The sequence below is a fragment of the Carlito syrichta genome, unplaced genomic scaffold, assembly GCF_000164805.1.
Source record: "Carlito syrichta isolate Samal-C Ts95f unplaced genomic scaffold, Tarsius_syrichta-2.0.1 Scaffold308688, whole genome shotgun sequence".
NCBI lineage: Eukaryota > Metazoa > Chordata > Mammalia > Primates > Tarsiidae > Carlito > Carlito syrichta.
In genome coordinates, this window is record NW_007252784.1 from 161746 (window position 1) to 183439 (window position 21694).

Below are 21694 nucleotides of genomic sequence, written 5' to 3' on the forward strand. Positions count from 1 at the left end.
TTTTTTTTTTTTTGAGTTGGAGTCTTACTCTGTCGCCCAGACTGGAGTACAGTGGCTGCTCCCGGCCACCGCAGCCTCGACCTGCTGGACTCCGGCGATCCTTCCGCCTCAGCCTTCTGAGTAGCCGGAATTACAGGCGCCCGCTACCACGCCCGGCTGATTTTTTGATTTTATTGTAGAGATGAGGTCTCGCCTGCCCAGGCGGGTCTTGAACCCGCGGGCTCAGGCAATCCTCTCACCTCAGCCTCCCAAAGGCGCAGGATTACAGGCTAAGCCACCGAGCCCGGCTACACTCTCATATTTTTGTCTGTGTTTTCTTTATCCTAGAATGCTTTGCACATTTTTTCCCAACTCTTTCTATTTGAACTTCTGGCTGGACTGTGAACCCCTCAAGAAAGCCTCAACTGATTGTTCCAAGGGAGTGTATTAGAGTCAGTATGGTTGAGCAGTAGGCAGTGTGAATTAAAGTCTTATAGACATGAGTTTGAAGGAACTGTGTTGATATTTCTTAACCAGGAGGCTTTCAACATTTTGTTAAACTTCTCAAACCTCAGTGGTGGTAATCTATAAAAGGGAAAGTCTCTTAAAGCATATCACATAGAGTTGATGTGAGAATAAAGTTAATTACCATATGTAAATTTCCTAGCCCATAGTACATGTCCACTTACTAATCACTCCCTTTTTTTTTTTTAAAGATGTGGGGTACAATTCAGGGTTACATATACAAACATTCATCATGCAGCTACCCTTGTTGTTAAGGTGTGCCCTTCCCTCCCCTGGCAGTTTCTCTCAACTGCCAATCCCATCTTCCCTCCCCTAGCAGTTTCCCACTACTGCCAATCCCTTTCTTATAGTTTTATGATAATTGTTCAAACTCTGCTTTTGACTGAGAACATATGGTACTCTGTTCTTTGTTTCTGTAATAGATCACTGAGTATGACAAACTCTAAATCCACCCAAGTTATTGCGAAGTCCATTTGTTTGTCCTTCTTTATGGCTGCATATTATCCCATTGTGTATATGTACCGCTTTTTTTTTATCCAGTCCAGCTTCGATAGGTCCAACATGGTGGGTTTCATGTTTTACTAATAACTACTCCTTTCTATTTTCATAGTGCTTGTTTTATAATTCTACTGTAAAAAAAAAAAAAAACCCAAAACAACAAAAAAACCAGTACATATCAATATGTCATCCCAACTAGATTCATCACCAAGAACAGAGAATGTGTTTTATTCATATTTACATCCCTGAGATTTTTGTTTGGGGTTCAAGAGGGATTGAACTCATTCTGTTTGACTTTCAGACTCTGTGTGCTTTCTATCATACTTTGGCTACAACCAAAAACATTTATACTATAGGACGTAGTAGTGATTTTTCAATATACGTACAATGAGTGTGGAATGACTAATGGATAATACTAGTCATTTACAGAAGCAATCTATTTCAGAAGATGGTTTGTAGGTGGGTTCACTGATAAAGATCTGGGCAACACCTACATCAAAAAAAAAATGTATTCCTAGAATAAAGCATCTTAATGTAATCTGTCTGAAGGAAAAAAAATGTTAGCAAGAGTGTTGTTTTACAGACAGCCTAGAAATGTGTGGGAGAGTAGAAATTTGCCACTGTGTCTGCAGAACAATACAAAATAGCTGCGGTAAATATTCCATTGGTCTGGGCAAACTTGTTTACTCAGGTGAGATATGGACTTCAGGCTATTACAAGAATCTCTGGCCTTAATACCACCTAATTGACTTCACTGCACCCATCAAACAAACTTCCAGCAATAATCTGGTGTCCCATGTAGTGTTTCTTCCAGAGGAAACAATGTTGTGATTAGTCAACAGAAAAATGGATTTTTCTTGACAGATGAATTCCTCATAGCAAATTAATACTTGTTTGGTATTGGCAGTTTTGATATGCTATCAGTTTGGTTTATGAGTCAGTCACCCTGAGGTAGTATATTTCTGCAAGCTTGAAAAATAAAGTTCCTATACCTATTGAGGTGAGGGCCTGATACTAGACAGAGAGACTTGAGACCTGACTAAGTTATTGACTTTACAGAAGGATTGACCTGAGTTGCCAACCTACCTCATTTCCGGGTATCTTTTCTCTACATTAGTAAAATGAATACGAGTAAATAATAAAGCTTCTTTATTATATTTTCATAATTTTAATAGCTTCAATTCCTATAATAAGATTTGAGGCAGATTCACATTGTATGAAATTATATTTTATAATACATAGTGATATGACATTAGTCTCAATATTTGATTAAAAAGAGCAAATTGAAATTTTCTGGTTTTTTTCCCTGAATATTTTACATGGTTACAGCCATGCAGCTGATTTTTTAAAATGAAGTAAATAAAAATAATAAAATATATAATTAAATATATAAATTATGTAATACTTATGGTTATATTTTCTTTATGTTGTTAGTTGTTGCGTAGCTATCATCTTCACTTTTGTTATCTTTTACTTGATTGACTTGAGTTAGGGCATCCAAAAATTTCAAGTTTCTTTAAATTATGAATATCTCATTATATTTATTTATCAATGTAAAACAGCCATTACTAATAAAACAAACATTTGTAATTTTAAAAATATGATTTCTTCAACGACAAACATTCTACACGTATTGGACATTACATTATAGGTCAATTAATTATAAGCGGAGTTCATTTCTACCATTGCTATTACACTTCAACTCCACTATTAACCCATTGGTAGAGTGAAAGATTCATACAGCCAAATCCAAATTTGCTGAAAGAAAAGTAAATGTAACCGACAATGTGGAAATTATAGAGCATAATCGTCTCTTTTGAATATCCTAAAATGAACTTACTACTACTTTTTTTCTTCACCTACTCTTTTCCTGTATGGAATTGAACACCCTATATATTTGCCCCACATAAACATGTCTGTTCTTACAAAGAAGAAAACATTTAAATTCCTAAAACTAGCGGCAGCAGGTGCTACTTGAGACGGGAATGTTTATAAGCTTTATGATATTAACTGCAGCACTCAACCTCAGGTGGCATAAAGCATGCAAAAAGGAACTTTCTGTCAGTTTTATTATTTTCAAAAAGGTTCCCCTTGAAGCAGAAAAGTGACCTTGCTCTGCTGAGCTGACATATGCCACTGGATTAATGGTCGAGCTCTGCTGGAGGGAAGCTCACGGAAACATTACACCGCCAGAAGCTGGGCTGGTGGTGACCATTAATCAGAGGGACCAAAATCGTGCATCAAACACACTCATTTAAAAGTAGTAAAAATGACTTTAAAAAAAACTTTTTAAGAATTAGCTTATTGTTTGTCACTACTTGTGTTCAAGGAGATCACCGCGTGACTAAAATATCCCTTGGGAGACCTTTAGAAAGGTTACTATGTACCCAAAGACTGAGCAAATGCAGAGGGCTTTTAAGGCTAATGGAAGTAACATGGAGTTTTTGTTTCAAATAATTTGATGGGAAAGTTTATTAAATGGATTTTAATTTTTCCTAACTTAATGTTTACACTTTTATTTAGCAATGATTTCAAAATAATAGGTACTATAAATTTTTGTCTCTTTATGATAATTTTATTTTAAAACTACAGTGACTGGATTTAGTAGTATAAACATGAGACTGTTTAAGTTGTTTGGAAATTGCCTAGGAAACTAAAGTTTGAGTCAACATAATCAACTAATACATATGATGTTTAAACATGCCTTAGGCTTTAAAGTACTGTACATTCTTATATAATGTTGAAAAAATTGCAAGATTTTTTTCTCTCACTGATAATTGGAAAGAAAAAAGGATTTAACACTTTTTTCTATTTTAAAGACATGGGGTACAATTCAGGATTAGGTATACAAGTAGTCATCGTACAGGTGGAGTTTGGGCATCCCTTTGGCCTTCACTTTGCCTGATTTGAGATCAGTTACCCTTATTGATGTTATGTGACCCCCGCAACCCCTGGCAGAAAAAAAAAAAAAAACTTACCTCTAAGGCCCTGAAAGAGATTTAACTTAGCTGATAATAAATTGCTCTTGTTTTTTAAAACTCCTTTGATAATAAACTTGAATAGATATAATTTCCCTTTTATGCTTTTAATAGTTTATTTTTTAGATTAATGACACTATGCATCTAATATAATTTCATTCATAGGTTGATCAAATAGAAGAAACAGATACTTATTAGGAAAGCCAGAATAAGTTTGATGATTAAGTTTATGGTTAGTGTAGTAAAGTCAGTTGTAATCAGTATTTTCAGTTTTTCTTCTTTTAAATAATAATTGCTTTCTTTTACTATAATCCTCAATATTAACATATGCTTATTAGTCATATCCTATATAGAAATATTATTTATACAGAATTATTTGTTTTTGACATTTGGCCATAGGATTCAAATAAATGATAATGACATGAGCAGTTAGAATGTTGTTTAATATTTTATTACAAATAGAAAAAGTCAAATATGCACACCACAGAAAATAAGTTAGTAAATTTATTAGAGGACGATATATATTTTTTGTATATTGGCAATTTGAATCTTCCATTCTTTGTACTGCCTTCTCTGTATCAAGGTACCTAGGAAACACAATTGGTAAAGCAAAATTTGCTCAGGAAAATTTCTTTGGGATGGCAAATGCATGCAACACATTTCCCATAATTTTTCATTTCTTTTCCCACCACCTTCCCCCAAACACTCACTATGATCTGTAACAGTGTGTACATGGTAAATCATGACCTCTTTTATTCTGAAAATGGCTTCAGAACCCTTCTCAATACAGCTCTCCATGAAGTTTTTAATCAACTATCCATGCTGGTGCATGAATTGAAAACATACCAATTTTAGTTTCAAAGGGTAGTTTATCCAAACAATGAAAAATTCTAGTAAAACATTCCTGTTCCAAATACAAAACAGTTTTCTAGTGACCAAAATTATTATATTCCCTAGAGACAGTGTTTCTTTCTCTTCCATGAATGTTTGGGAGAGAATAGTATTAACTAATGACACATTGTTGTCATCCAGTGATTTTCTTTATATACAGTGTATGTTCCAATACATTTTTATTCTTTTACCATATTTTCAGCAACCACAATCTTTGGATCTGGTGATTTATAAAGAGTCTCCAAGTCAACAACTACACAAATTTGCTAATTTTGGGAAATGGTTAAACAAAATCACATAGTATTGATTTCAGCTAAATTTCACTTCCAAAATCTGTGATCATTTTAATGTAGCATTCTGCAGACATGCTATAAATCATATAGGTATAGGCATAGGCACACAAAATGTCTGACTAAGTAGTCAATAAAAATATGTTTTGTAAATGAATGAGTAAAAATTTCTAAGTTAATATCTACTATACCTTTTAACTTTGTGTAAAAATAGAATCTACTCATAGGAATTGCTTCTATATTTGTATGCCTTTTATTTGAACATGAATCTATTTAACTCATATGGATTGAAATAATTTGGTTGACGGCACGAATAGGATATAAATTACTCTAAGAGAGATTCTTGTCTTATTCATATAGACAGCTCTTACTCCAAGTACAGGGTTTAGCCATAGAAGCCACTTGGTGTATTTGTGTTATATTGAATGATGCAAAGCCTTATGTTCTTTCATTGAATATCATCACATTTTTTTCATTAGTTGTAGCATTATGTTTATAATTTGCTTTTGAATATCTGTAAAATGTACACTATTTGACATTTAACTTGAAGAGTAAGTGGGATTTGTCATCTGCTGTGATATTCCAAAGCCTCACAATTGTAGGATATTTTTTTTCCATCGGTGCTACAGCACTTAAGAACAGGGTCAATCAATGTCCACTAAAGTAATTCTCTAAAATGGCATCAGCAAATAGTTTAATAAGGTGGGAATTGATCCTGCCCTTGAAGAATTTGCTGGGTTTGAGTAGATAGAAGAAGACCAACATTCCTTGAACTAAAATCAGTATGAGCAACAGCTTACAGATATAAATGAATGTGTCCACACTGGCCAGCAAGAAATCTTAGAAGTTCTGCTGGATCAGATTGACTACCGTTGCTTGACACTATGGGGAATCACAAATTTGTTACAGACTGAGCTTTATTTTGTTGAACAAGAAAGTGCTATTTAACACTCTGTGTCTCAGTTCCCCCAATCTACAAACTGGAGAAATTGCACCTAACTCAGAGGGGGATTGTGTTTATTTAATGAAATAGTTATAAATAAATAGCTTGGCGCGGAGTTTGGCACACAGCAAGCTCCCAGCAACTGCACAGCAAAGTGGAGCCAGCAAGCAAGCCTTCCATTTTGAGAAGCATGAGATAATCAGAACTGATACTTTAGGAAAATGAGTCCAGTGGAGTGATGTTAGATGACTGGTGCAGCAGGAAGAAAGAGCTGAAAATTGTACTGCCACATATTTGAGTAGAAGTAATAAAATAATAATGCCTACAATAAAGCTTTGGAGATAGAATTGAACAAATGTGGAAGCTGGAAGAGTGTGTGTTTGTGATGAATTACCTTTTGCATCATGTTTCCAAACTCCCCGAAGAGAACAGTGAGCAAATACAAGTTTCCAACAGTGCAGGTGAAGGGTTCAGAGGTAAGGCCAGAACAGACCTTCAGGGGCAGTAGGACATAAGCAGGGAGAGCCTTTGGATAGCACACCTGCCTTCCAGCCCAAAGGCAGGCAGAGAGAGACTATGGGCTAGGGCAGTTATGAAAGTGGGTTCCCTGGAGATATTCTTGAAGATTTCAACCAAGTGTTGGCATCATGAAAGAATTCTTTTTTTTTTTTTTTTTTTTGAGTTGGAGTCTCACTCTGTCGCCCAGACTGGAGTGCAGTGGCTGCTCCCGGCCACCGCAGCCTCGACCTGCTGGGCTCCGGCGATCCTTCCGCCTCAGCCTTCCAAGTAGCCGAAACTACAGGCGTGCAGAACCACGCCCAGCTGATTTTTTGATTTATTGTAGAGATGAGGTCTCGCTGCCCAGGCGGGTCTCGAACCCGCGGGCCAGGCAATCCACTCACCTCAGCCTCTCAAAGGCGCGGGATTACAGGCTGAGCCACTGAGCCCGGCCATGAAAGAATTCTAAGAGGTGCCATTTAATGTAATTGCTCATGAGTTCAGTGGTTAGAAAAGGATTAGCAAGCATACAGTAATACAATAATGAAGGAGAGAGTAGGCCAAGCAGAAATTTTACGATAGGGAAAACAGGTTAGCATGATCACGGTCACATCTTTAAGACCTTTTCGTTGCTTTTTTGTTCCACAAGACTTTTAAAAGAATTGTTGATAACAAGTGACAACTTTGCTACATTATGCTTTTTACCTGAAAAAATATTTAAAACATATCAAAAATATTTTAAATAACTCCTTTCAACTAAAATAGAATATTATAAATTCTATTTAATTCCTAAAATGCAGTATAACTTCCAGTCTATGGAAGCAATATAAATAAATAATGATAGATGGTTGCAAATTATGCAGAGGTGCAATCGAGAATTTTAAATATTTGAGTCTTTTTTTTACTCATTAAGCTTGTTTTGTGACATTAAATAGGCTTATATAAATAACCAGTTTTAGAGGTTAGGGGTCATTTTGCATTGATTTATTTTTCCTTTTTCTTTTTCTTTTTTTTTCTTTTGTTCTAGTCTCTTTCTTTTGTGTAATCTTTGAGACAGTTTCAATCTACAGAAAACGTTTCTAGTGTCACATCAATTTCTGAAAGTAAAGTGTTAACATGGAAATTCTGACAAAATTTAAACTTTGGTGGAATCAGAATCTCATTTTAAAGATGTTTTACAGTTGATAGAAAAGATACTGAAGCAAAGAGATTGAGTAGACTGATTTTTGTTCTTGGAGTCCCGATGTACATTGAAAATATTTAATATTATATGTCTGAGCTTCGGGCTGTCTTTATCCAAGGTTAAATTGTTAGAGTTGAAAGTGGTGGTTTACAGGTCTTTTAGCCTTCAGTTTCCTGATGCTCCATAACAACGCCTTCCACTGGTACCACATGATATGGCAATTATTTAAAATTTAATTATTTAATATTAAATATTTTTAATATTAATTATCTAATTAATATTTAATACTAACCGATTATTTTAAGTGAGTTAAATTTGTTTCACACTCTTCAAAAGATCTCAGTACCTGAGTTAGTTGGAACAATTAAATCCTCAAATGCCTTTGGATAAAAGCTGACAAGCTTACTGAGATTTAGCTTTTCATTATAATAGAATATTCATACAAAAGTGTGCTGAAGTGGAATTCTGATTATCAAGAGTGTATTACTAACCAACATTCCTTGTACAATATTTAGAAGAGGTGAGAACTCATTGGTAGAGTGTGTATTTTTTAATTTGCTAGTGTATTTTCAAATACTTCAGTTGTTTGCCTCGCATATGGGCAAACATCCTTTGAGACAGACTATAAATCTTTTTCACTAGTGCCTTACCCAAATATTAAGTCTTGCTGGAGATGAGATTTTATCTCAAGATCTCAAAAGTTGGTGACTGGTTAAGAAAGAACATAAGGGTAAAATTCTGGTTTGGTCAAAAGCTTAACTCATATTTCCAAAAGGAAATCCCCTAATTTTTCTTCATGTTGGTAAATACAGGCTGGCCATTGCTTTAGGAAACCTACCTAGTTTCATTCTTTCTATTAAGCTAACTTTGCTATACTTTTTATTCTGCTCAGATAGCAAATTTCTTCAAAGAATATATCAAGGAGAATTTTTAAAAGGGAATCTTTCTGCGATTTCTGGTTTCTACAACAGTTTCCTTACTGAGAAGATCTGGATGATTTCTAAGAACAATGCCAGCTTTATGTCACGAAATGACATTTTGTAATAATTGGAATTGTTACTCAAACCCAGAGAAGAGAGGTGACTAATAAAAAAGATTCCTCTCAAGTTATTTTATATTACTCATTGCATTGTATAGAAATACATATACACAAATGTGTCCAAACGCCCCAGTTGACCCTTGTTCAGCACTATTTTTGTGGAAGCCAAGTGCACTGTGTGGAAGAAATTAATCTGCATCATGTAATTGCAGATATTTTTCAAAAAGGCAATCCAAAAACTACATTTCCATCTGAAAATTAGCTGTACTAAAATGAATTTAGGAAACACAACTTTATTTTCTCTTTCAATATCTGTACTTCCAAACAACTATGATCTAAGCTATATTATGACAACTTTACAAGGTGTTTCCTTAATAAAGTTAGGAGGAGATTAATTCTTTATAAATTATCTCTTAGCTGTTATATAAAAATATTTCTTTTTTTAAACTAACATTATATTATGGAAAATTTCAAGCATATGTAAAAGTAGAGAGTAATGAGCTCTACTCCCATGTACCCAGCTAATCAGTAAATAATAGCCAGTTGTCTTTCTTCTTTGTGCTCACACACTTGTGACCCCTCATTGATTATTTCAAATTATAAATTTTTAAAAAACCATTACCTCCTTAATATTGTCAAGTAGAGAGTCATTTTCAAAATTTTCTCATTTGTCTCTTGGTTTTTGTGGTTTTTTTTGATACAATGGTTTATTTAATCTATAACTAAACAAAATTCATGGATTGTATTTGGTGATATAACACTTAAGGCTCTTAATTTGTACTTTATCTCTTTTATTTCTTTCTACTGAATAGCTGAAGAAACTGGGCTTTTGTCCGGTAGTTTCTTGTTGTCTGGATTTTTTTCTGATTGACTGCATCTTCCTGGTATCATTTGATATACTCTTCTCTCACTTTGTTTCCTGAAATCTGGTAGTTAGACACAGAATAAACTGTTCTTCCTTCCTTTTGGTTTTTTTTTTACAGAACATTTTGTTAGTGTATTCGGTGCTTTCATCACAAAGCACATATTTTGATTATCTCCCTTCGTGTGACTTAGTGGTCATTGATGATCATTGTCTAGATCTAATATTGCCTTTGGGGTTTGCAAAATGATATTTTAAAATTTCATCATTTTAAATAAATTAGGTTGAGTGGACACATATGGAGAATAATTTTCCCTCAACTATTTAGCTATTCTGAATTATATTTCATATAGGAAAGATAGATTAAATGTTTAAGTTTTCCCTTCATTTGTCAGTTTTCAGAATATAATTATAACATTTACTAAGGTAACCACTAAATTTTTCTTGTTAGCATCCTTATGAACTTATTAATTTTGATGCTAGATGCATTTCAATATCTTCCACATTTCTCTATTTTGCTTGTCTTACACTGCATTGTAGAGATCATTCCATTGCATTTTAAAATAATAGTTCTTTTTTTTTCACAGCTGCATACATTTCCATTGTGTGGATTTATCATATATTATTCAATTAATATTCTCCTGATGAACATTAGACTTTACAGTATTTTTATAATATAAAAGTGCTACACTGAATGTGGATGTGTAAATTAATTCATGTCAAATGTGTCACTGGTAAAGAGATCTAGAAATAAAATTCCTGAGACAAAGGGCAAATATATATATATAATTTTGCTAGATACTGCCAAATGTCCCTTCATTGGTATTGTGCCATTATGAGTACATTTTTAATTGCATAAGGAAAGATTATACACATTTATATAAAGTTTAAAGACTAAGTATGATCTAATGTCAACAGAAAAAGAATTATCTAAACTATGAATTACATTTTTATTTAAGCAACTTTTCCTATTAACAATTATTTGTTTATATAGTAACTTTGTCTTGATGGAAGCTTCTATTACAAGGTAATATTTACTAAATATAATCCACTCAATTATATAATGCAAAGTAATCAATATTCAAACACATTCTCATTTATTAAGGATTATTATCTAGGAAGCAGGCTTTGCTTCCATGTGATTCTCCTTATTATTAAAAAACTTGACAGGTGTAGAAGTTAAAAATTTGTTCATTGTCCCCATGTCATACTAGATATTAGCTCCTTCTCATCATAAGGCATAGACTATATATTATGAAACTATTTCAGAAAGTCACTGACCTTTAAAATAGAGAGTAATGAAAATATTTAAATGAAAAAACTACTTAGTTCTGTTTCTTAAGGGTGTCTTAACATGGATTACTGAGATGCACCTCTGGCTTAAAGTTATTGAATGATTAGCAATAAGATGTCTGACAAAACCCTAAGTAATAGTCCTGTATCCTTCTCAAAGCACTACTTTCAAATCTGCTCTTCTTTAGTGACATAATGTGGGGGGGGGTGAGGAGAATTAATTTTAAAGGTGGTAACTATTGATTACTTAATGGAAAAAGATAGTGTAGATAAATGCTGAAGTGAGTCTATTCTTCTATTCTGTGCCCTCCTGGGCAACAGGACTCATTATCCAGTAGTGAAAATCATGCCCTATCTCTTATAAATATTTAACAGGTAGGAGGCAGACTGAATTTAGGCTCCAAAACTAGCCATAGAATGTTTTAGATATATAAGAGAATAATAGATTGACCTTTGTTCAGATTGTTGACAAGCAGCACAATACTCAATTCCTTTCTGTGATCACTGAGCAATGATGGTGGGAAGGAAATGCCTACTAGGCAAGTTGGAGTGATTAATCTTCTGGGAAGTTACTCTAGGTGAGTAAGTGCTGTATGAGAAGACTTTTGTATTTTCCAGTGTGTATCTCCATCCCAGCCCTTTTCTTCCTCTCCAGGACTTGTTCAGCAGGAGTGACAAGTCAGCAAAAGGTGTTATTTGTGTCTAACACAGCCATCACCCTTGCAGCAATATTCTGTGTCACACCATCTATCAAGTTAATACCAAGATCTTTTTATTTCTGTGCATTTAGAAGAGAAACATGGATTTCTTAAAGATAGCTGGTGGGAAGACATGAGTATGAGTGCTTCTAAGGACTAAGAACTTTTGAAGCTGACTTGAATTAAAATGGGCTGTGGTTTCTGGAAGGACATTAGAGCAGGTCCTTAAACAATATAATTGTAAAAACATACAAGACAAAACAAGACAAAAATTCCTAGCCAGGGCCACTGTCTGTGTGGAGTTTGCACATTCTCCCGAGTCTGCATGGATTTCTTCCCACATCCCAAAGATTTGCACGCTATGTAAACAGGCACGTCTAAATATCCCAGGATGAGTGAGTGAGTGAGTGTGTGTGTGTGCGTGTGTGTGTGCGTGTGCGCGCGCTCACGCATGTGTGCACAGGGGATGGGAAGGTGTGATTGCACCTTGAGATGGGATGACGTCCTGTCATGGCTGGTTCTGTCCTTGCACCTTGAGCTGGGATATGTTCAGATCACCCTTAATCCTGAGCTGGAAAATCAGGCAAATAATTATTTTACCTGTTTTTATTCATGTTTCTTAAATGTATGTATAGCTTACATTTTTTTGATGTTTAATATTATTAAGTGCTTTGGTCTTTATTTAGAAGTTTCATAATGTTTTTGTGTCCAGAAATATGCGATAGGAAGTTAACGCTTGCTTGTATCAGTCTATGGGAAAATGAGTTTCCTTATATCTATTTTTGCTGAAAAGTCCCAGTTCTCAGGAACCTGTCGATGGTATTAGGTGAGGACTTGTTGCCCAAGGTTTTAGAATGCTGACTACCATTAATTTTTAAATTACCAAGTTCTTTTTCTGTTTCTTAAGCTTATTTTTAAAATGATAAACTAAAAATGAGAAATAAATTTTTAGGAAGGACATGTTCTTGGGATTTGTGAGCACACAGAGAATATGACATTAAATGTCCATTATCCCAAACAATGAATAAAATTAAATAGTGAGGAACTATCCATTTTTTATTCAATGATTTTAAAGAATTGTAATATGTGCTTTAGAGAATTGTTTACTTTGCAGCATATTTATAATTACCTGCCTAGAATGAGTTGCATAGTAAAAATTTAGCTTTGTAAGCAAAAATTATTCAAGGCAACAGTCTTCTATTAATATATTGAGCTTTTTCTTAAAACCCGTGAATGAAATTGACCCATAGGTTTCATTGTAATTCAATGTTAAACGTGGAAAAGTTCAGTTTTACTGCCAACTTTAGACCATGCATGCCTAAATGCTGCTTTTCATTTACTAATAGATCTATGTGTGTGCCTTCTCTTTCTGATATCCAGCAGAAAATTTCAAATTATCAAGAGTTAGTGTTAGGAAAGGCGCTTATGTTTATTTTGTTTTTAAACAAACTTGATCATATGAGGCATAGTGATGGATCTACTTAGATGCTTGTTTTTGATTTGTGTGTTTTGTTGTTGTTATTTGTTTATTGACTGGTTGGTTGTTTGGTTAGTAGCACATGCCATTACCTCATGGAAATGAGCTATTGGTTAGCTTATTTCAAGACCCTCAGTTTAGAATTCACATATTCTTCAGCTGCTACTGAATTAACACCAGTAAAAAAAATTCATATCATAAATTTAAAATAATTGAACCTAGACTTTTCTCCAAAGTGCTTAATTAACATTATGCCATAGAACATAGAAAGATATTTTATCAACTGTAAATATAAAAATGTTAATAATAGTTATACCACCAAAGCCTTTGGATATTTCAGAGAGAAGAGCTTTTTAAAACCTGCATTTACAAGAGATAGCACTTGTTAATCCAATATATTTATCAGTTTTGGGCAGTAAAAGTCACAAATTCTAAGTTTTCTCTCTCTTTTATTTTATAGCGCAGTAGCAGTTTTGGGAATTTTGATCGTTTTCGGAATAATTCCATATCAAAACCAGATGATTCAACTGAGGTCAGTATTTTATTCCATTTTTATGAATGTTATATAAATGCATTATGAAATTATGATAACAATATCACTTTTGCAAAGTACAGTAAGAAAAATAAATACATTTTCAAACCATAGCCTCACCTATGTTTTTGTGATAAATGAACACATTTAATACTTAGTACCATGCTGAGCATTAAGAGTTAAGGAGCTATCTATCTAAGAAGCTTATATGACGGGGGGAGCCCCCCAAAACCAGAATTATCATAAAATGCGATATATCAAAGTTTGTGTTAATTGTAGTTGCTTTTAACTGAGTAATGACTAAGTGGCTTGATTGTAAATTTGTTTTGACTGTTCAGTTGTACTCTCACACTTCTACGCACACACTGGAATGTTCCACTGGTGACTACCATGCACACATTTGTAAACTATGAACACTTTAAATGTAGCTTATTAAGATGTTAACAACACCTACATTTAATTGAACACTTGCCATAAAATAAGCATAATGTTAAGTACTTTACCTATCTGTAACATAGAAGTATTAGTATTTCTATTTTACAATTAAAGAAATATGCTTGCTTCATTCAGTAAAGTTACTTCTAAATTACAGAGTGAAAAATGACAAAAAGACAGAATTCATCCTCTCTTCTGAGCTAAAATTTGCCACACTGTTCCAAAAAATAGGGGTCACATGTGATAAGTGTTCAATGAAAGGTACAACAACAAATAAAACAGTAGAAAGAAGGGATGTATGCTGAGAAAACTGAAAAATACATGTTTACTATTGAACCTGATTCAGCAACTTCACAGATATTATATTTTTTTTCTAGGTCAATAGATTTTTTTTCAGATGCATTTATCTGTAGTACTTTAAGATATTTTTATTTCAGTAATTGATATGCTGGACAACATAAAAATAAAATTACGTATTATTACTTTATAAATATCTTCATGACTCCATATATATGCATGTTTGTATGTATAATATATCTCTTCCTATCCATGAATATATTCAGTATCCCTTTGTATTCATCTATGGATAAACTTGTATATAGCTATATGGTCTGTCAACATTTACATAATTGTAAGTAATACCATATAATATACATATATACACATATCTTGAGACAGAAGAGAGAGAAAGAAAAAGCTTTATATAATTTTATTTTTATATGGCATCTTGCATAAATCGTTAACTCTCGATCATACATAGCTGTATTCTACTGTGATTTAGTTTACAATTCTAGAGTTTACCTTTAAAAGATAAATCAGACTCATTTGAGTTTGTTAATTAATAATAGTGGCTTAGTAATTTCTGAAATAATTTAGTGAATGTAAAGTAGTTTACACATTTTTCAAAAATCCAGCATTCATTCAATAAATAACTCTATGACAAGATTTCCATTAGACATTCAGAAAGTATTACAGTAATAACAGATGGAAATTCTTACTTCATGAAGCTTGGAGTCTAGAGGAGGAGACAGATCTTTAAAAGGCAACAACAACAACAAAACCATAAGTAATATCTAAATAAAAATGTGATTCATACTGTGGAGAATAGCATAGAAATATATTATCATACAAAAGATATGGAGATTACTTCTTTGAAGCTTCTGTAGATAATGATTGAAAAACCTGAAAAAATATCTGCGATACTTTCTCTGAAGCTTAGATAATGGTAAGTTAACACAAGGAGTAGTAAAATAACATACTTTCTTATTTATTTTAGTCAGTAAAATAATTGTACAGTGAACACACAGGAAGTTCAAGTAGAAAGAAGGAAAATGCTACTCTAAATTTTTAAAGTGCTTCTAAATTATATTTTATTCAGGGCACTTGAATTAAGCAAAGAATCTTTGCCTTTATAACCTTGAATGTAGAAATTAATAAAGTGCAATGAGGGTTTAAATTAACTGTCTATTCATATTTATCATAGGCAATTTGGGGCAAGATATGAAGCAAAATATAATATTGATTAATAATGATGTTAACTATGTGGTTAAACTTTTACATTAAAATATTCAAGTTCACTAAAGAGAAGTTTCCCATTCTTTTTTAGATTTAGTAAATGACCGACTGTCCACCTTTCAGAAATGGTAGGCAGTACGAAACTAGATAACCTTCAAGTTTCCTTTCTTGTAAATATGGGGTATTGAGGTGTAATCAAAATATGTCCTCCTAGAAAAAAAAAATGGCTTAAAAAAAAATGGTTTCATGATAATTTTTATTTATTCAAAAATATTGAGTACCAGTTATGTGCCTGGAAGTATTCTAGACACTCAGAGTAAAAAAGACACATCAAGTCTCTGGTCTCATGGAGCATGCATCATAGTGGGAGAAGTAGACTAATTAAATGAACAAACATATATATTATCAGGTAATGTTAAGTGCTTAGAAGAGGAATAAATCAGGGTAAACAAGCAAGACGAATGGACGAGTGCAGAGAGTGATCAATCAGAAAACTGCTCTCCTATTAGATGATATGTAAGTAGAAATATGGATGATAGAAGGAAGAAATCTGTGGGTAGCTAGGGGAAGCCAATAGCAAAAGCAAGTACAAACGTTGATGAAAACCTGAAAGAGAAACAGCAAGGGGCCTAGCGTGGCAACACTTTATTACAGTTGTTTTTGAACTTTAATATCTATCAGAATCACTTGAGCTTGTTAACACACAAAACTTCCCAAGTGAGATTGATGCTGCTGGTGGAAGGGCCACATTTTGAGAACAAGGGAGACCTGAGAAGTAGTTAGGGGTGGGTGGTGAGGATATTTTGTTTTATACAGATTCTATAAAATAGCATATATCACATTTATATACTATATTAATTATGTAATATGACTTTATGCTATGTTATAGAGCCTTGTCAGCTGTGAACAATGTGTTTTATTCTGAGTTAGATGATAAGTCATTGGTTTAACAAAATTCCTAAGCACAGACAGAAACAGTCCAAACAAGACTTGATAAGTACAGCATGTGAATTACATGATGATTTCTGTACTAATGACTGGAACCTGGTTCATATTTAGTGTTGTTTGAGAAAGTGGGAAATGTGCATGCATGCAAAGATGAAAACGATACAATTTCTCAGTGAATTTAATTCACACCAAAACTCCTTTAAAATAACCATGACTATCTCGATTTCCATAAGATGCAAGAGGCTATTTTTTTTTCCTTTTTTTTTTTTTTTTTTAAAGTTGGAGTCTCATTCTATCGTCCAGACTGGAGTGTAGTGGCATGCTTATGGCCACCGAAGTCTCAACCTACTGGGCTTAGGCAATCCTTCTGCCTCAACCTTCCAAGGCAAGAGGCTATTTTAATGCTCATTCAGAATGGATACAGCGTTTCTAAATCCTCCAATAAAATATCTCCCCTCTATGAAGACACAATCACTTCTTATGCCTGGTGTTTACCACATTTTGTTCATTCCAAGAACAAGAGGGAATGAAATAGTACTTCAGTATAGCTATTAAAAAATAGCCAAAATTCTGTAATAGAATTTCAGATGTGAGGCTTAGGTCTTGCAACATAAGTTTTACTTTCTAAGTTTGTAACACAAGCAACCAGGCCAGGACCACTTTAGAAATTAGTTATTATGCCAAGATTGTTTGAAATTTTGAAAATCCACAGATTTGAGTTCTCTCTAATAATGTTTTCAGAGCAACGTTTTTGTATTGCTTTGTTAATTTGTTTTTTGTATATAATTCTAAACTAGGTACATGAAGGTGATCTTATAAATGAAAGTGGAGAACAAAGTAAAACTTCAAATAATGGAGGTGGTTTGGGTAAAAAAATGAGAGCTATTTCATGGACAATGAAGAAAAAAGTGGGTAAAAAGTACATCAAAGCTCTTTCTGAGGAAAAGGTAAATATACTCTAATAATTATTTGAATTTTTCTATTAAATCTTTCTTAAAATACTTGACAGGTTCTTCTAGACATGAAAGCATCTATTTTCTCCCTCAGTCATTATGCCTGGAAGTTGGGTGGAAGAAAGTATTATTATTTCTATTTTACTAGAAGAAATCAAGACTGAGAAAGATCATGTATCTAGTATGTGAAGAACAATATGTCATTAATGTTGGAGCATCAGTACTTTTTTCTTTTTATTGCCAAAAATATTCATTTCATAGATAAATCACATTTAATTTATCTATTTATCAGTTGATGAGCATTTGAGTTGTTTCTACTTTTCAGTTATTATGAATAATGCTGCTACAAATATTTGTGTTCAGTTTTTTGTGTGAAAATATTTTTTAATTTCTCTTCGCTATATGGTAACTGTATGGGTGGGACCCCCAAAAACCTGGAATTATTTATTAAAAATGGCATAGTTATTCTTTGTTGTTTTTTTTTTTTTGAGTTGGAGTCTCACTCTGTCGCATAGATTAGAGTGCAGTGGCCGCTCCCAGCCACCGCAGCCTCGCCCTGCTGGGCTCCAGCGGTCCTTCTGCCAAGTATCTGGAACTACAGGCGAGCGCTGCCATGCCCAGCTAATTTTCGAATTATTGTAGAGATGAGATCTCGCCAATTGCCCATGCAGGTCTCGAACCCTCTGGCTCAGGCAATCTACTCACCTCAGCCTCCCAAAGTGCGGGATTACAGGCTGAGCCACCGAGTCCGGCGGCATAGTTATTTTTATATGTTTAAACTTTGGTCACCGTGAGAGTACTCTCCTTTGGATGCAGTACATCTATTGAGATGCTTTTTTCACTGCTCAAAACAGTTTTGAACGTGTCCATTTTGATGTCTTTCAGTGCTTCTGCCATTTTTTGTTTCACCTCTTCCACATCAGCAAAACTTTCCCTTTGAGGACTTTTTCATCCCATTCGTGGAAACAAAAAAAAAAAGTTGTTCAGGCAAGATTGGGTGAATATGGAGGGTGGAGCATGAGGTCATGCTGTTTTGGGTCAAAAACTGCTATACACTTAATGTGGTGTGGACAGGTGCACTTGTAAATCACCCTTCATGGAATGGGCAAAGGCATTGAAAGAATCTCAAAAAAAAACAATAACCCAAAGCCTCTCACAACAACTCTAGCTAGAACACTGATGCTGGTGAGTTACACTTACTTAACAGGGAAAGCCTGTACTACAAGGCGCCCATCCCCCAAAATATAACTCTGGGGTTTTCTTTGGTTCCCCCTTGGTATGTCTAACAGAAAAACTGGTAAACCATTTCCCTGAGCAACTGCACCACTTTACATTCCCACTAGCGATTTATAAGGGTTCCAATAACTTCACATTCTTGCCAACACTTACTATTATCTGTCTGTTTAATGTTAGCCACTCTAGTGGATGCTAGGAGGTCTTTTATTGTGATTTTGATTTACCTTTGTGTTTTTTTTTTTTTTAGATTAGTAAACATAGTTTATTTAGAAAGTAAATTTGAGAGAGAGAAAAGGAGGAGATTCACCTCCCCAAGGTAGGAGAAGGGGCCAAAGCCAGGAAACACGGCCTGGCCATAGCTTAAAGAGCACATGGCCACACCATAGCTTAGCAAGGCCATGACTGCAATGACCTGGCAATGGCTGCGGCAATGGCCTACCTTTGGTTTTGATTTACATTTCCCTGATATCTAATGTTGAGAACCTTTTAATGTGTTTATTAGCCATTTACGTATCTTTTGGGGAGAAATGTTTATTCAAATCTTCTGTCCATTTCTAATTGGGTTATTTATCTTTTTACTGTTGAGTTTTAAATATTTTAAAATATATTTTGGATATAAGCCCGATATTAGATATATGACTTGCAATATGATATATTTTTTCTCATTCTTTGAACTGTACTTTACAATTTTAGAAAATATGAGATTTATTGATAAAGCTCTTCTTCTTGTATTGTTTTTAGCATAGATGCTTCATATTGTCATAGTCCTACTTATCTAATTTTTTTATTTTGTCACTTGTGCTTTTGGTATCCTATTTAGGAAGCTATTATTTAACCTAACAGCATGGAGATTTATTCTTGTTTTTTCAAAAGTTTTATAGTTTTAGCTTTTACGTTTTGGTATATGATACATTGTGTGACAATTTTCTATATAGTATGTGGGAAGAGTTCATCTTCATTCTTTTGCGTGTAGATGTCCAGTTGCTGCAACAACATTTGTTGAAAAGACTATTCTTTCTCCATTGTATTGTCTTGGCACCCTTGTTGAAAATCAATTGACCATAGAAATATGGTCATAACTATATATATATATATATATATATATATATAGTATATATGTGTATATATGTGTATATATAGGCTAGGTTGATAGGGAATCCATATACATGTATAAAACTTTCAGAATATATATATAAAACTTTGAGAATATATAAACATATATATATAAAACCTTGTACCTATATATATTCTCTGTTTTATATACATGTAAATATAAACTCTCATAAAACCTTGTACCTATATATATATTCTCAAAGTTTTATATACATGTAAATATAAATTCCCAATTCTACTCTGTTGATTTTTATGTTTTATGCCCATTTTCTTTTTTAATCCACTTCAATAGGGTTTCTGTCCCCAATACCTCATTAAAACAGTTGTCACCAACAATAGTAATCTCTGTGTTGCAAGAGATCACAGTGGTCACTTTTCTTTCTTTTTACTACTTTTCAGCTCTATTTGACATACTTGGTGATTTCTTTACATGTGAAACACACTCTGTCTTGATTTTTTTGTTTTTTGACTGTGTATTGTTTTGACTCTTCTTGCTCATAGCTTCTTTTTTTTTATTGGCTCTGCTTTCATTCTGATTCCTCTAAATATTGAGTCATCCTGAGGCTTATTCCTGGATGCTCTACTCATGTACTCTCTTCTCCCTAAGTGATCTCATCCAGTCTCACGACTTTTTTTTTCACAATTACATCTCTAGTCATGACTTTTTCACCTATTTGTTGTACTTATACAATCAATTGCTCATTTGATATAATCACTTATATGTCCACTAGGTAACTGAAGTCTAATATATCCAAAGCAGAAAAATTTTATAACCATATGTGCTAAAAACAATTTTTTTTAAAAGAGAGGAAGAAAGAAAAGAAAACCTAAGAACCATTCTAAAAAACTTCTCTCTCACACTTCTCACACTAATTCATCAGCATATCCTCTTGGTTTTAATTCCAAAGTACCTCTAATTTCTCCATGTAAACTTTTCCTGCTTTAGACAAAGTTGCTAATCTCTCTTGCCTGGAATTCCATAATAACCATCAGATTGCTTTCCATTCTTTTACTCTGTCCCCCATAAAATTCATTCTTCACATGAAAGCCAGAAAGATTTCTGAAAAGTAGAAAACAGGACATAATACTCCCTTGGTAAAAATTCCACTTTTCCTTCATGGTAGAATCATTTACTATCATGTGCTCATTCCAGTCCTCTGAAAAGCACACCTCAAGAAAGGGATAAAAACACCAAAGATGTATTGGGGGAAATATCTGTGAATGATAAAGAAGAGAAAGCTTTTAGACTGCCATGCAGGTCTGTTATTTGTAAAAGGAAAAGGAAGGGGAATCAAGTAGAAAGAATATCAGGCCGGGCTCGGTGGCTCAGCCTGTAATCCCGCGCCTTTGGGAGACTGAGGTGAGTGGATTGACTGAGCCCGCGGGTTCGAGACCCACCTAGGCAGCAAGACCTCATCTCTACAATAAATGAAAAAATCAGCTGGGCGTGGTAGCTCATGCCTGTAATTCCAACTACTTGGAAGGCTGAGGCAGAAGGATCGCCGGAGCCCAGCAGGTTGAGGCTGCGGTGGCCGGAAGCGGCCACTGCACTCCAGTCTGGGCGACAGAGTGAGACTCCAACTCAAAAAAGAAAGAAAGAAAGAATATCAGACCTCAACTCAACTATGAGACAGCTTTGGCTGGGTTGTTGGAGAATCCTTATACCAAAGTTTTTCATTAAAAGAGCACTGCATCTTACTAGAATGAGCTCAGATGATACACCCACCTTTTCAGTCACTGGTGGGGAGCATGGTTTTGGTGCAAACCCAGTGGATACAGAGGAGCAGTCCTGGGACTGTCAGTAAAGA

The 21694-nt window shown here is 34.1% G+C and overlaps 1 protein-coding gene across 2 annotated transcripts in view; it reads left to right on the plus strand.

Moving 5' to 3' along the window:
• Positions 1–21694, plus strand: part of SAMSN1 (SAM domain, SH3 domain and nuclear localization signals 1) — a 91123-nt gene that overhangs the window by 50185 nt on the left and 19244 nt on the right. For both annotated transcript variants that reach the window (XM_008065618.1, XM_008065619.1), the window contains 2 exons: positions 13615–13686; positions 17382–17531. In XM_008065618.1, coding sequence (XP_008063809.1) covers positions 13615–13686; positions 17382–17531 — 222 coding nt within the window. The remainder of the gene's footprint in view (positions 1–13614; positions 13687–17381; positions 17532–21694) is intronic.